General features: G+C 41.2%; 1 protein-coding gene across 4 annotated transcripts in view; it reads right to left on the bottom strand.

The window, feature by feature from the left end:
• The window catches only part of NFYC (nuclear transcription factor Y subunit gamma), a 66,841-nt gene that overhangs the window by 16,769 nt on the left and 35,949 nt on the right, over positions 1-14,123 (bottom strand). For all 4 annotated transcript variants that reach the window (XM_086716609.1, XM_086716610.1, XM_086716611.1 and 1 more), the window contains 4 exons: positions 12,641-12,753; positions 5,103-5,174; positions 3,005-3,118; positions 43-138 (listed from right to left, as the gene is read on the bottom strand). In XM_086716609.1, the coding sequence (XP_086572735.1) occupies positions 43-138; positions 3,005-3,118; positions 5,103-5,174; positions 12,641-12,745 (387 nt within the window). In that variant the 5' untranslated portion in view covers positions 12,746-12,753. Of the gene's footprint in view, positions 1-42; positions 139-3,004; positions 3,119-5,102; positions 5,175-12,640; positions 12,754-14,123 lie in introns of those variants that run through there.

Here is a 14,123-nt window from a genome sequence, read left to right as displayed (position 1 = left end):
TGCTCTTTGGTCAGAAGCAGCAGCAATGCCTTCCCGGCTCACCTGACGCTTTGGAGGTTTCAGTTCATCTCTTGGAACAATATCGATGAGAAAGTCAAACTGATCAAATTTTGTAATTGCCATGGCGATATCATTCCTCTGTAACAAAGAAAAGCAGGGTGAAAAATTAGCCTGGGGAGAAACTAGTTCACCTGGCTTTACACCCTCCACGTTACAAGTAAGATAAGATGATGACTTCTAAGCCAAACTCAACAACCACAGCCAAGGCTACAGCTAAAGCAAGCACAGCCAAACTCATACACTTCACATCAGACTTCACGGAAGATCTACATGTAGCTCATGCTCTACAAGCTAGGGATTTGAGCCTCCAACTACAACTATCACCTCTGCTGGATCCTACACCAGGCCTGCCCCACAATTGTTAAATTATCATCCTCCAGCTAAATTTGTACAAACCTAGCAATCTCAACTGGCAGGTTTCAAGGTTAGGCTACTATTCAATCTTATAATCTTTCTGAATCTCTATTGAAATCCTAATAACTTTTTACAATTATTTTCTAGTCACTGGATCTATATGTTAGTTCCCACAAGGCTATGATTTTTATTTTGGAATTCAAAGTCACAATGTTAAATCCGTGGTTTATATCTTGTTTAATGTGATATGAATAAGGGGAAGTCTGAAGTTACTAGAATTGACTAATGATACCAAAACCAAGGCTTGTTCCAATGGAATTCTAAGAGTGATACCCCCTTTCTTTAAATAATTTTTAAAATTTTGTAATTAAAAACTAACACATGATCCTTAAGATCTGTATACTTCATTGCATGAAAATTTTAAAGCAAAAAAAAAAACCAGGAAAAAGTAGTGAACTCTAGTGAGTGATATACATATTGAAGTCTTGAGGGGAAAGTAAACTTTGAAATGCACTTAAAAACAGATGACTTGATGGACAGAGGGACAGACAGATACGGGGATAAAGCAAGTAAACTTAACGGTAGGATCTAAGAGGTAAGTATACTGTAAACTTTGCTTATGTTTGAATGTTTTTGTAATAAAATGTTGGGGGTAAGTGAACATGGTAACAGAAATTCCTAGCAATCTCTCTATATATCACATCTTAAGAGAGGTGACTCACCAGACAAAACAAAAGGGGATGGAAATTTTGTTTTTTCCTTCCCTTGTCTCTGTGATGGCCCCAAGCCACTGAAATGCAAAACTCCAATCCACCCTTCTTGCCAACCACCAGCTTGACAATAACCCTCCAACAGAAGCGGGGTGCATCTTAAGGCCGCCAGGTCTCATTTAAGATCGGTACGATACAGTATCACATTCCTGATGATGTCACCTACTCAAAGCTATCTAAACAGCTCATCTATGGATGGAATTGGGGGAACAGTGGGGGTGGGGAACAAAAGAACACCTCCAAACATACACCAAAGTGTGCTACAGTATTTTGGAAACACAAATATACTTAGAGTTGGTCTTTTTTTTATTTTGGCTTTGTTAAAGCCAGTAGTATTTTACTGAATACTCATATTCAGTAAAATACAGAAGTCTTGAGGACACAGCTTGATGAATTTTAATAAATATACGTACCCACACAGCTATCAACCAGATAAGATTATAAAAAGTGTCCTTCTATCCCTTTCCAATCAACTGCCCTCCCCCCTGAATCTGAGGCAAGCACTACTCTGGTTTCTATCACCACAGATGGTGAGAGTATATGGAATCATGTGTTATATAATTTTCCCCCCTCTGGTTTCTTTTGCTTAACATAATAATTTTTTCAGATTTCACCCACATTGTATGGAACAACAGTTTTTTGTTATTGTTGAGTAGTAATCCACTTTATGATTATAACCTTTTGTTTCTATATCCCCATCTTGATGGATATTTGAGTTGTCTCCAGTTTTTGGCCATCATCAGTAAGCTTGTTATGAACATTCTTACACAATAACATCCACACTTCAGGGTGTATACGCAGGAGTAGAACGGCTGTGTCACACAGTGGGGATACGTTTAAGTTTATTGGAAAGTGCCAGTTTCCCGAAGCAACTGGACCACTTCACATCCTGACCAGCAGTAAGCACTATATGAGTTTCACTCACTCCACTCTCTCACCAACACTTGGTATTGTCAGTCCTTTTTGTTTTAGCCATTCTAGTGGATGTAAACCAGTGTCTTGTTCTAATTTCTAGTTCCCAGGTGACAATGATGCCGCACACCTTTTCATAACTTTATTGGTCATTTGGGTATCTTTTTTGAAACACTGTCCAAGTGTCTTGCTCATTTTTTAATCTGGACTCATCTTGAAGATAGCTTTAACTGGATCTCTCTAGAGTCATAGGCTTCCTTCACAGCCGCATAAAGTAAGTTCTCAATGTCTAGCTGCATTAGAATGTAGGCTTCCCAAGGGTGTGGGGGTTCTTTCTGTTTTGTGTGAACACTGCTTGGCATACTGTAGGTGTTCAATAAATACTTGCAGAATAAATAAGCACGCATCTTCAATTTGGAGGTAAAGGGAAATTCACACACAATGTGAATGTTGATTTTTAAAATAAAAGGAAAATGAGAAAGAAAAGGAAAGGGTTCCCAGGAAGGCAGACAAGGAACAAAAAGGCAAATGAGGTAAGTGAGATGGATTCTTCCTGGGACTGCCCTCTCCCGGAGTCTCACAAGGCTTCCAACCAGAAGTTGTTTACATCTGGAAATAAATCAAACACTTGAGCCTCTGTCTATAGTCAAAGCTCACCAAGTGAAGAGTTCAGTCACTGAGCTGTGAAAAACGTGAGAATTGGCAATTAAGATTCTTGGTGGGGAAATACAATCATGGCTATAGAGTATGCCTGCCTCACAACAGTGGGAGGAAGATGCCAATTACACACATCAGCTTGACAGAAACCTAAGGAAGAACAATCTTTGGTCCAAAACGATGCAAGAAAAGCAGACAAAGGCCAAGGGCAGTTGCCTGCCCCCTTTCCCCATGTACGTCTACAACATTACCTGTAGAGTCCGGCGCTTGTTATCCTCCGTGTGGATCCAGGCTCGAAGAGTCAACTCTGTGATAAAAATCTGGGCTGCCTTGGCAAAGAGCACAGGGGCTTCTGCACTGATCATCTGCAACAGATGTAGGCCCTCCCTGTCAATCACCAGCATGTCATTCAAACCAGCCCACTTGTCCCTTGCCTCACGTCCTGCCATCGACGATGGGGTAAAGGCTGGAAAATGAGAAGGTGGCAGTCCCAAGAGATTCCAAGGTAAAGGAAATCCTTAAGAATCGGGCAAAGCAGGGGCGCCTGGGTGGCGCAGTTGGTTGAGCGGCCAACTTCAGCCAGGTCACGATCTCGCGGTCCGCGAGTTCAAGCCCCGCGTCGGGCTCTGGCCTGATGGCTCAGAGCCTGGAGCCTGTTTCCGATTCTGTGTCTCCCTCTCTCTCTGCCCCTCCCCCGTTCATGCTCTGTCTCTCTCTGTCCCAAAAATAAATAAATAAACGTTGAAAAAAAAAAAATTAAAAAAAAAAGGAAAACAAGAATCGGGCAAAGCAGAAAGCAAGTAGAAGAAAGGAAGAGGGAAAAAGAATACTTTTCTAGCAACCACCACATACTTTTCTTATTCTCATAACAGACTTTCAAAGAAACCTAAAGAAACTAGGGTTTAGGAGAGGTAAAGTGACTTGCCCACGGCCAAAGAGCCAGTTAAGTGGCAGGGTTAAGGTCCTAATCCAAGGACAGACAATGTGGGGAAAGATAATGAGTTTGAGAGCCAATGGATTTAGATAAAATTTCAGGCTTCCCATCCTTCTGGGTTTTACTTTTCACATATTGAAAAAGAAGACAACCTTTCGGTGTTGTTGTGGGAATCAAATGAGGTCATGTATATAAAAGCACCCAGCACAGGGCCTGGCACTTAGTAAGTGCTCAAGTAATGTAAGCTGCTTTGCCATGTCTGATTTCAAAGTTCAAGCTCTTGATCAAACAAGGCTCTGAACCCTTGGTGAGCTGGTCTGTGCAGGACAGAGCCATGGAAAGAGCTCTGGAGTTAAGGAAGGAGAAGTGAGAGCTAATAAAAGGGAAAATTGCTGTGAACTGTTAGCTTTCTATACAAACACAAGGGACTATTAGTTTTCAGTGATAAGAAGAGTGAAGGGGCACCTGGGTAGCTCAGTTAAGTGTCCAACTCTTGGTTTCAGCTCAGGTCATGATCTCACCGTTTGTGGGATTGAGCCCCACATCGGGCTCTGCACTGACAGCACAGAGCCTGCTTGAGATTCTGGGTCTCCCTCTTTCTCTGCACCCCCGCCCCCAACTCACATGTTATGTGTGCCCTCTCTCTCAAAATAAATAAACTTAAAAAAAAAGAAAACGCTGAGAGTGTTGCTCTCTTCCTGAGAGTTGAAATAGGAGGTGGGCACCTAGGTATACAGAAATAGCCACCTGCAAGGAAACCTCACAGGTTGTCATTCATGTAAAACAACTCACAGATTGAAAAATTAGAACAAGAGCAGTATCTTTATCAAGCATTTCTTAGAGCTTATATTGACAAACTAGAGATTGCAATAAAATGCTAACTGAGAAGATGGCACTGTCCTGCTGATATAATTTGTGTTTACCCTACACAGTGAAAAGGATGGGTGATTCAAAAAGCAAACAGCAGGGGTGCCTGAGTGGCTCAGTCGGTTAAACGGCCGACCTCGGCTCAGGTCATGATCCTGGGGTTCACAATTTGGGAGCCCTGCATTGCGCTGTGTGCTGACAGCTCAGAGCCTGGAGCCTACTTAAGATTCTGTGTCTCCTTCTCTTTCTGCCCCTCCCCTGCTTGCTCTCTCTCAACCTCTCTCAAAAAAATAAACATTAAAAAAAAAAAGGCAAACAGCATATTATCAACATCTGGAAAACAAGATATCCTTAATTTCCAGAGAAGCACGATATAATAATTAAAACTGTTCAATTTCAGCTCACTTAACAATTTTAGACAGGAACGAAATAAAAAAAGAAACAATAACAAAATTTTCATTTTTAAGCTTTGAGCACTACAAAAATGAGCGACAACCTACCCACCATTATAACTTCAATATGAATAATAAAAACAAATGTGAATTCACCTTCACGTCTTCATCCAGTTTCATGATCTTCTTAATACGGGCCAGTGGGAGTTCTTGTACTCGGAAATCTTTCTGAAATGAGTAACAGGAGGCACATAAATGGTGGGGACAATCAACAGGGCATGACAGGCATCTTGAAACACTGTGACTGGTTTAGTCCCTCCTTTCAAAAAACATGGCAGGAGAGGAGCTACAAAGTAAATGAAGAGAATACAAGTTTCAGAGCAAAATTCTTCTTAACCCATGCAGAGCTTCAGACAATTAAAGGTCTCAGGATAAACTTACAATGCCATCTAACAGTGCCCTCATGAAGAGTAGCCCCAAACAAACAATATCAGATTCTGTGCCAGCACAATATTGAGGTGCATCTTGAGTGCCCACCGCCGTCCCCCTAAGCACACCAACCAGTCTGCGATATGTAGATTAAAATGAGACTTTTGCCTCAAGGGCATTCCTTTGAGTTGCTAGTTTTTTCTTCTATTCTGGGACTACAAGGGCAAGGTGCCAGCAGCACCTGACCACTGTGACCCACAGTTGTCTTCAGCCAGCACTGGCTGATATGGGCTACTTCTGACCTTTGCACTAACCTGACACCAGAAATCGGGGAGGAGGGCCTTTCCCATCACAGCAGCAAAGGCCTGGTCTCCGAAGTTTGCTTGGGGGTGGGGTTGGGGGTTGGGGTTCGGGGTTTGGGGTGGGAGTGGAAGAGTATGGAGAAAAATGGGTAAATTTTTCAGCTGCCTTTTAGGAACTGCCCTGGGGCTGGGAGGAAACCACATGACTTTACTAGGGACAGAATTTAGGAAAGGGCTTTCTTACCAGCACTACTCAATTATTTGCGATTTAAGCCCTTTTGATACTACTGGTACTTAAACACATGCCCAGTGATGGATGCAATTCTAGAAATAAAAATCAATTCTGGATTTCAGAGCCGCAGTGAAGAGAAAGGTGCAAAGGGAGAGATTGGCTAAAATCAGCGAAACCGCTACTGGGCCCAGGTGTCAAGTGACTGATTCTATAAGTGCTCTGAAATGTGACTCACCAAACCCAACGTGCTCACCTGGGAATTTGCATCATCACATTATGGAAGGAGCTGCTATTATTTTAGATTTGGTATAATGAACATGCATAAGTGAACTTTCTATTCTAAGACCAAAAGAAACTCTCAACTATATGTCAAAGAAGGCAGTGGGGCATTTCAGAAAAACATCACCAGCCTTCCCAGAATCCATTTTTATGACTACAGAAGGAAGAGTTAGTTTTATTAGGATAAAATGCACACCGAGACACTGGATTTCTCCTCACAAACCCAACGGGCTGCTTGGGACCACTCAACAACTCCGCAAACCTCCAACACCAATTTTTTTACCTTTTCTCTTTCCAACTTAGGTAAAACATTTTCCATGAGGCTTCTACTAAAACTACCTCTGGAGTGGCAGAGCTTTACAAGTTCAAATGATTGGAATTTCACCAGAAAAGGACAGGAGGATACATTCCTTCTATTCTTATTTTTCTCCTCTTTCATTCACTCATTCATGCAACTCGACCAATAGTGAATGTATGATACCTGCTACTATGTAAAAGATGCAAGTCTATTCTTATCTTTGAACAGATTTATAGTTTAATTGTTAAAGACCATCACATAAAAAATATAACCCCCTATGCTATACTAGGATGGGGGTGTAAAATCCCAGTGACAAGAAAGGAAATAGGCAGCTGGTGGAGCAAGGGGAGGGGTTGGAATGAACAAGAGGAGCTGGCAAACGTTCCACAGAAGGGCTGACATCTGAACTGTGTCTAAAGGATGTTACAAAATTTGCTTGTTGGAAAAGTATGAGAATGTTATTCAGTCAGAAGCAAAAGTATGGTGACACAAAAAACATGGCCTATTTAAGTTTTAGATGTATGATCTGAGTACAGAGGGGAGCAGCAGGAAAGGGAATGCTGGATTGGGGCCAGACCCTAAAGGGATTTTAAAAAACGTTTAACCACGGAAATCAATCACTGGTCTTCCTTCTTATGTGGCATATCACACAAAATGATGATGCTAAACAGAAATGCTAAAGAGAATGCTGGGGATAATTCCTTTGGAAGGCCTCCCAGGGTGATACATACAGCACAAGATTATGACCACAAGATTTAACTCTCTTGCAAGTGTGCTCTCATTGGGCTTGGTTATTTAATGTATTTCCACACGACTGTTCTAAAATTTCTTAACCAAAGCCCAAAGCTGAGAAGAAGACCTCCTTCCCCAACTTGAAAGAGAAGAGTATTACTTCTAGAATTTCTATGAGGCTATTCTTCAATCAATAATTCTTCAATCTATTACTTCTAGAATTTCTATGAGACTATTCTTCAAACAAAAACGGGTCCCATCTTGTAGAGATATAAAAGGTGGCAGAAATTTACAAAACAACTCTGCTGTAAGTCTCCCTTCCAAAAAGCCTTTTCTTTTGGGAAACTTTATCGTGATCCCCAGACCTTGAGATCTCAAGGCGCAGTGTGTGAAAAGTGGATCTTCATATGTGTGTGTGTGGTTCATTATTGCTGACAAGAGCCCAGTCTTCTATAATCTCATCCTACCTTTTCAGTCACGTGTAAGGGTTTACAACAAGCTTACTGGAGAGGGGAGCCCTTTCACCAGCAACAGGCTAAGGTCCACTAAATTGCCTTTCAATTCCCTACTCCCCTTGTCAATGGCAGCCATGCAACTGACGTGAATAGCATTTAACTTCTGATGCTGATCCAAGTGGACAAACAACTGACACATACTGACTTTTCTTTTGTACCCTTGGGAGTGATATCAGCAAGGGGGAAGAACAGATTCACTCTCAGAAAATTCTCATGGTCCTGACCACAACCAAAGAACTACATTAAAAACACTGCCATCTGAAACCGCCGAGTTTCAAGAAGTCTGAATTCACTCAATGAGAATCTGGAGCCAAAGAAAAGTCAACGGGTCTCAGGCTGCACTAAAGAACATCCGGAGTTTCAAATAATGATGAGAAATCTTTTCCAGTCCTACCCAGTCAGGCATTCCAGCAAAGTCCATGTTCTAATCCTCTCCAAAGCACTGATTCTCAGCCTTGGCTGCATGTTAGAAACACCTGGGGAGCTTCTGAAAATCAAGAGGCCTGGGCTCTACCACAGACTAACTAACTGAACAAGGAACTCTAGGGGGCATCAAGTGTTTTGAAAACTCGCCTGATGACTATGACCCACAGTGAGAGTTAAGGACCACTGCTTTAAAAGCCTTGCTACTCAAAGTGAGGTCCTCAGAACAAGCAATGGCATCACCTGGAAACTCAAAAGAAATGCAGAACTTAGATTCCACTCCAAACGTACTAAATCAAAATCTATATACATATATATATATGTGTGTATGTGTATTTATAATATACATACATTATAATATATATATAATAAATATACACACACATATATAAATATATATACACACATATATTTTATTAACGTTTATTTTTGAGAGAGAGAGTGAGTGAGAGAGAGCGAGAGTGAGCAAGTGATGGAGGCAGGGCAGGGGGTGGGGGCAGAAGATCTGAGGTGAGCCCGGCACTGACAGCACAGAGCCCGATATGGGGTCCGAACCCACAAACCGTGAGATCATGACCCCGAAATGAAGTTGGATGCTCAACCAACTGGGCCACCCAGACACCCCTCAAAATCTGTATTTTAACCAGATCCTCATCTGGTTCATATAGACAATAAACTTTAAAGAGGCGCTGCTCAACAGGAAGGGCTCAAACAGCACAAGACCTGTTTTGTAACAGCCCACCAACCTTCATCTCCAAGTTCTTGTTTAAACGGTTATCTGGCTTGATTGTAATGTTAGAAATGTCACTGTCCAATCTGAAGGCACCAAAAAATAAGATGTAACTGGCAATTAAAAGAAAGTGGCCTATGCATCAAATTACAGCTAACGGAATGGAGGGAATAAGAGGAAGAGATTTTTCAAGATTCAGCATTGCTGCACTTCCCCACCTGCCCCCAAAAATATGAAGTTAGCTTTTTCTTCCCCACTTTCAAAGAGATCTAGAGGGATAAAATTCAATGCCAAGAAGTCTGTTAATTATCGTTCCCAGAGCTCTGTTGAGCAGGAATACGGTACTTTGCACAATCATCCTAGTGTACATCATTTTGGTATGATTTTTAACCAATTTCAATCCCAACTGAACATCACCTGGATTTATGGACAATTACAGAGCCTTTTAAGAGCGAGGAGAACATAATGGCCAAGCTGAGATGAAAGATAAATTGCTTTTGCAAAGCTGAGACCAAAATGATTGGGGCCAGTGTTCCCAATACATCATGAAATAGATCACCTAGCAAATTTCAATTTGTTTTTAGAACAAATTTGTCCCAGTTTTAGAGGGACTCCAACACCTTATGAATATTCGCAAAACCTTTATCTACATTTGGACAGTTTGAACCTATGGATTTTTTAAAAATCTGTTCGAAATTTTGAGATGTCAACCTAAGAGGCTCTGACATATCTGAAGAAGTCTGGTTGTAAGTACTGCTGAGTTCTGAAAAGGCACAGATTAAATACTAAAGTATTTACACAGGCAGAGAGGAAGATGCCTTTATGTGCTGCAGGCAGAGGAGAAAGAAGGGTCCTACCAAAGGAAAGAGCACCCCAACTTTAGTAGACCGCATCCCTACTTGAAGTCGCCACTGATGTTGCCTCACACTCAATCTCAAGTAGGGGAGTCTGATTCACTTAAATATTTATTGTGCACCTATTAAATGCCAACCGCTGCTCTAAGCATCTGATCTAAGCGGTCCCATGGTAGTGGTCCAGGAGTCTTTTTCAAGGGGGAAAAAGCTTTAGCCATCTATAGAAGAATCATTAAAGACAACTGTCCTCCTTGCTGGTCTTTCTCTTCATTCATAATATGTGAACTAAAACTGAATCCCTCAGAGTAACCCACTTTGAACCTCTGGTAGACTAGCTGTCTAGAGAATAAAAGTTGGTCAACACCACCATCTGCTTTTTTGGCAATCAAACTTGCAAATTAAACCAAGGCGAATAAAAACCAAAGCCCAGAGTCTCAAAGAGATATGTGAATACACGTTCATTGCAGCATTATTCACTATAACCAAGAGGTGGAAGCAACGCAAATACCCACTGACAGATGAATGGATAAACAAAACGTGGTACACACATATATACGGAATACTATTCAGCTTTAAAAGGGAAAGAAATCCTGTCATAAGCTACAACATTACACTAAGTGAAATAAGCCAGTCACAAAAAGGACAAATACTGTATGATTCCACTTATGGAAGGTACTCAGAGTGGTCAAATTCAGCAACAGAAAGTAGATGGTGGCTACCAGGGGCTGGGGAGGGGGCAAAGGGTAGTTGTTGTTTCAGGGGTATAGAGTTTCAGCTTTGCAAGATGAAAAAGTCCTGGAGATCTGTTTCACAATAATGTGAATATACTTAACACTACTAAACTATACATTTTAAAATTGTTAAGATGACACGGTTTGTTACATATTCTTTTCCACAATTAAAAAAAAAAAATCAAAACTCAAACTACAGAAAAGTTAAGTGCTGAGCTTGAACCTCCAGAGTTTATCTGGCCACTTGCCTGATCCTGAATTTTTGCTTCCATGCTCAAGCTGGAGTTGTGGCACTGGCCTAATCCCACCACAGCCCAGGAGGGCACTAGCTTTATGCCAGGCTGACTCCTGCACCAACACCTGATAAGCCTGAGATTACCCACTCAAAATATGAGCAAAATACCCTACATTTTACTTTATCATTTCTTTTTCTCCTCTATCTGAGACAGTATAGGTAACCACCACCTTTACACTAAATAAAAGAAACAATGACTTTTCAGTGGAAATTCATCTGTGAATGCAAGCCACTCTGAGAAAGGCCAAGCCAAATTCAGCTGCTGAAATGCCCCATATAAACAAACATGACCTACAGGTACATCAGAACATGAATCTGTTTTTTTTTAAGCCCTGAAGTCAGTGGGGCCTTTACCATAAAGCGAAGTTATTTTATTTTATTCATTCACTACTTGTTTATAGAGTCTCTCTCTCCCACCAGGATGCATGTTCTGTGAGTGCAACGATCTTGTCTGGCCCGCTACTGGATCCACAGTAAGTAGCACAGCCACAGTAGGTATATAATAAATATTTGCTGAGTAAGCAAATAAACTGACCTCCTACGTCTGAGATTTAAAGACCACTAGCTCTAAGAAAGTGCAACATGAGTTCTACATTAGGAAGGAGTCCAGTATCTGTTCTGCTAGGATGCTTAATGCCTTCCGGGCAGGAATGACACATCTAAAACAGAGAGATCCTTCAGTATTTGCTAAAATGACACCAAATGGAACAGTCTTCACTAAGAAAATAACACTACACTCTTGAAATATTTTCATTCTAATGAGTCTCACCTCCTTCTACCACTGTCATACCACTTTACTCCTTCCCTCACCCCTATTACTCGCACAGTAACCTCCAGCCACTCTGAACTTCTTGTTGTTCCTTGAAACAGAAGGCCCTCCCTCCCCTCTGGGCCTCCAGGCCTTTACGAATGCCAATCTCTCTACCTAAGATACTCTCACACCCATCCTTTCCATCTGGTGAATGCTTCTCCTATTTCAAGATCCAAAAAAATGTTCCCTTTACTTAAAGCCTCCCTAACTCAACCAGGGAGGAACAAGCACTATGTCCTCTGTAATCCCGTAGCACTTCGACTTTTACTGCTTTAGACTCATCACTGTGCCTGCCTCAGTAAGTATATTCACTATCATATTCAATAAATATTCACTGAATAAATGACTCTGGTTGTAATTACTAGATTGTAAGCCCCTCAAGGACCAGGGTTATATTTGATTCTTCTAAGTCAGTGGTTCTCAACGGGATGATTTTAGCCCCCAGGAGACACCTGCCAATGTACGGGGACGTTTTTGGTTGTCACAACTGGAGAAGATTGCTACTGGCATCTCATGAGTAGAGAGGTCAGAGATGCTGCTAAACATCCTACGATGCACAGGACAGTCCCCCACAGCAGAGAATGATCCAGCCTAAATGTCAATAAAGCTGCTGTGCAGAAACCCTGATCTAAAGGGTATCTTTTAACACCTAGAAAGAGTGCCTGCTTACAGGTTTGTTGTTGAATAAATTGCCCAACATCATTTATGATTCCAGAAATTTGGCAGGGCCACTGAAACAGGACTAAGAAATGAGCTACAGCTACTGAAGGAAGGTGAGAGCTCTGTTTTTCCACATTCTCCAAAAGATGTGCCTCACATTAAGCTATCTCTGCATCAAAGCATCCGCTATACACCCACATGCCTAAGGAAAGCCACTAAGATATAAAAAGAAAACCCTTGTAGTTACCTCACTAAGGTACATTACATCTTCATGTTCCCACCCAAAGGTAAGGAATGAACTATGCCTTTGTAAATGTACTTGAAATTAAAAACGTTTTACTCTCAGTATTGGTTATTCATCTCATAGGTCTTTATACTCTACAAGCTTCTCATTCTTACTTACCACTGTTAAATTCCGGATTTCTTCCATGACACGAGGCCAGAAGGACTGGAGGCTTTGCTGGGCATCACTGCTGCTAGTGCCACCAAATCCTCCTTCTGTGGACATTCTGACAACTGAAAATAAACACATACATAAGATACATTAGAAGTAATAACGGCAGACTTTCTGTTCAGGTTATTTATATCTTTCCTTATGGCTGTTTTCACAAATTCATTCAATTTTTCAATCTGAGAAGGTATATAATTGTGAAGAGGCTCTTGACACAAACTTAAATGTCAGCAAAAACATATGGAAAAAATTTTCCCTTCTATCCAACCTATACCACAGACACTAACAAGGAGCTCTAACTAGAAAACCTAAAATTACTAGAAATCCAAACTGAAATCTTAATGTGAATCAGGCCTTTAATGTCTTGTCTTAGGAGGGGGCAAAAAGGGTACTTGGTTGGTGCTCTAGTCTGGTCCATAATTTTCAATGCCATTCCCTTGAATGTTTTTTCAAGTTCAACATGGTTTTCACATTCCATGTCACAGCCTGCAGCAGACATACTGAGGGTCCCAGTGACTAACACTGTATAGAAATGTAAACCCAAGTCTTAAAAGTAAGAGCCCATTTTATTCCTTTGTTTCAGACACCGTGGCCCCATTTCTTTGAGGCTACTGATGATTATTATTCCTTCTACTCTCCAGCTGATCTCCCTCCAAGGGCACAGAAGCACTGAAGCCTTGGCCAATAATTGAGTGGGTGGCACCAAGTCTCCAAACTGGAACCACTTCCCAGTTCTTTCCTTACCTGAAGCCTTCTGTTAGGAACAAAGCCAAACAAAGCACACTGTCAACTGGAAGCTTTAAAGGTGGTTGAAAAATAACAGGGAATTAAATTTAGGATGAAGAAAAGAGGGTCAAAACCTGCATGCAGTCAACTGCTTTTGTGATGGGGGAGGGAAGATGAATAAGAACCCCCATATCAGTTAGAACAGTAGATGATACTATAAAGTCTTAAAAGATTTACGGTGGGAAAGTAAAAAACTCCAGATGGCATAAATGCTTATCTGGCAAATACTTAAATGCAAGAAACAGTTTAATTAAATACAAAGAACAAGAAACTTAGTGATGTCCTAAGAATTTCTATTCTGGGAAATTATTTAAAAAGGTTTAACATGCCAGTGACAGGATGCTGGCAGAGAGCTATGTAAATCATTAAGAACTAATTCTGAAGGGCTGAAAGAAAAGCACCAAAGCCAAGCATCACGTGACCAAACGTGTTCCTTTCCAGACCCTGTGTGGACGCACACTGGGCAGATCACTCTCCGTCAGCCGAGTGGAATGAGGGCTGATAAATCATCGGTTTAGACTGTGAGGGTGTTTTGATTCCCTCTTAAATATTTGCCGGGACTGTCCTAGAGGTCTCTCTCTCTTTTTTTTTTTTTTCTTTTTCCTTCTAAAGGAAATGATGAGAGGAAAGAAATGGAAGGAAAACAAGA

Source organism: Puma concolor, chromosome C1, assembly GCF_028749965.1.
Source record: "Puma concolor isolate L17-30 chromosome C1, mPumCon1.1.hap2, whole genome shotgun sequence".
NCBI classification, from domain to species: domain Eukaryota; kingdom Metazoa; phylum Chordata; class Mammalia; order Carnivora; family Felidae; genus Puma; species Puma concolor.
Note: the sequence above shows the minus strand (reverse complement) of the source record. Positions and strands in the feature narration are given on the sequence as shown.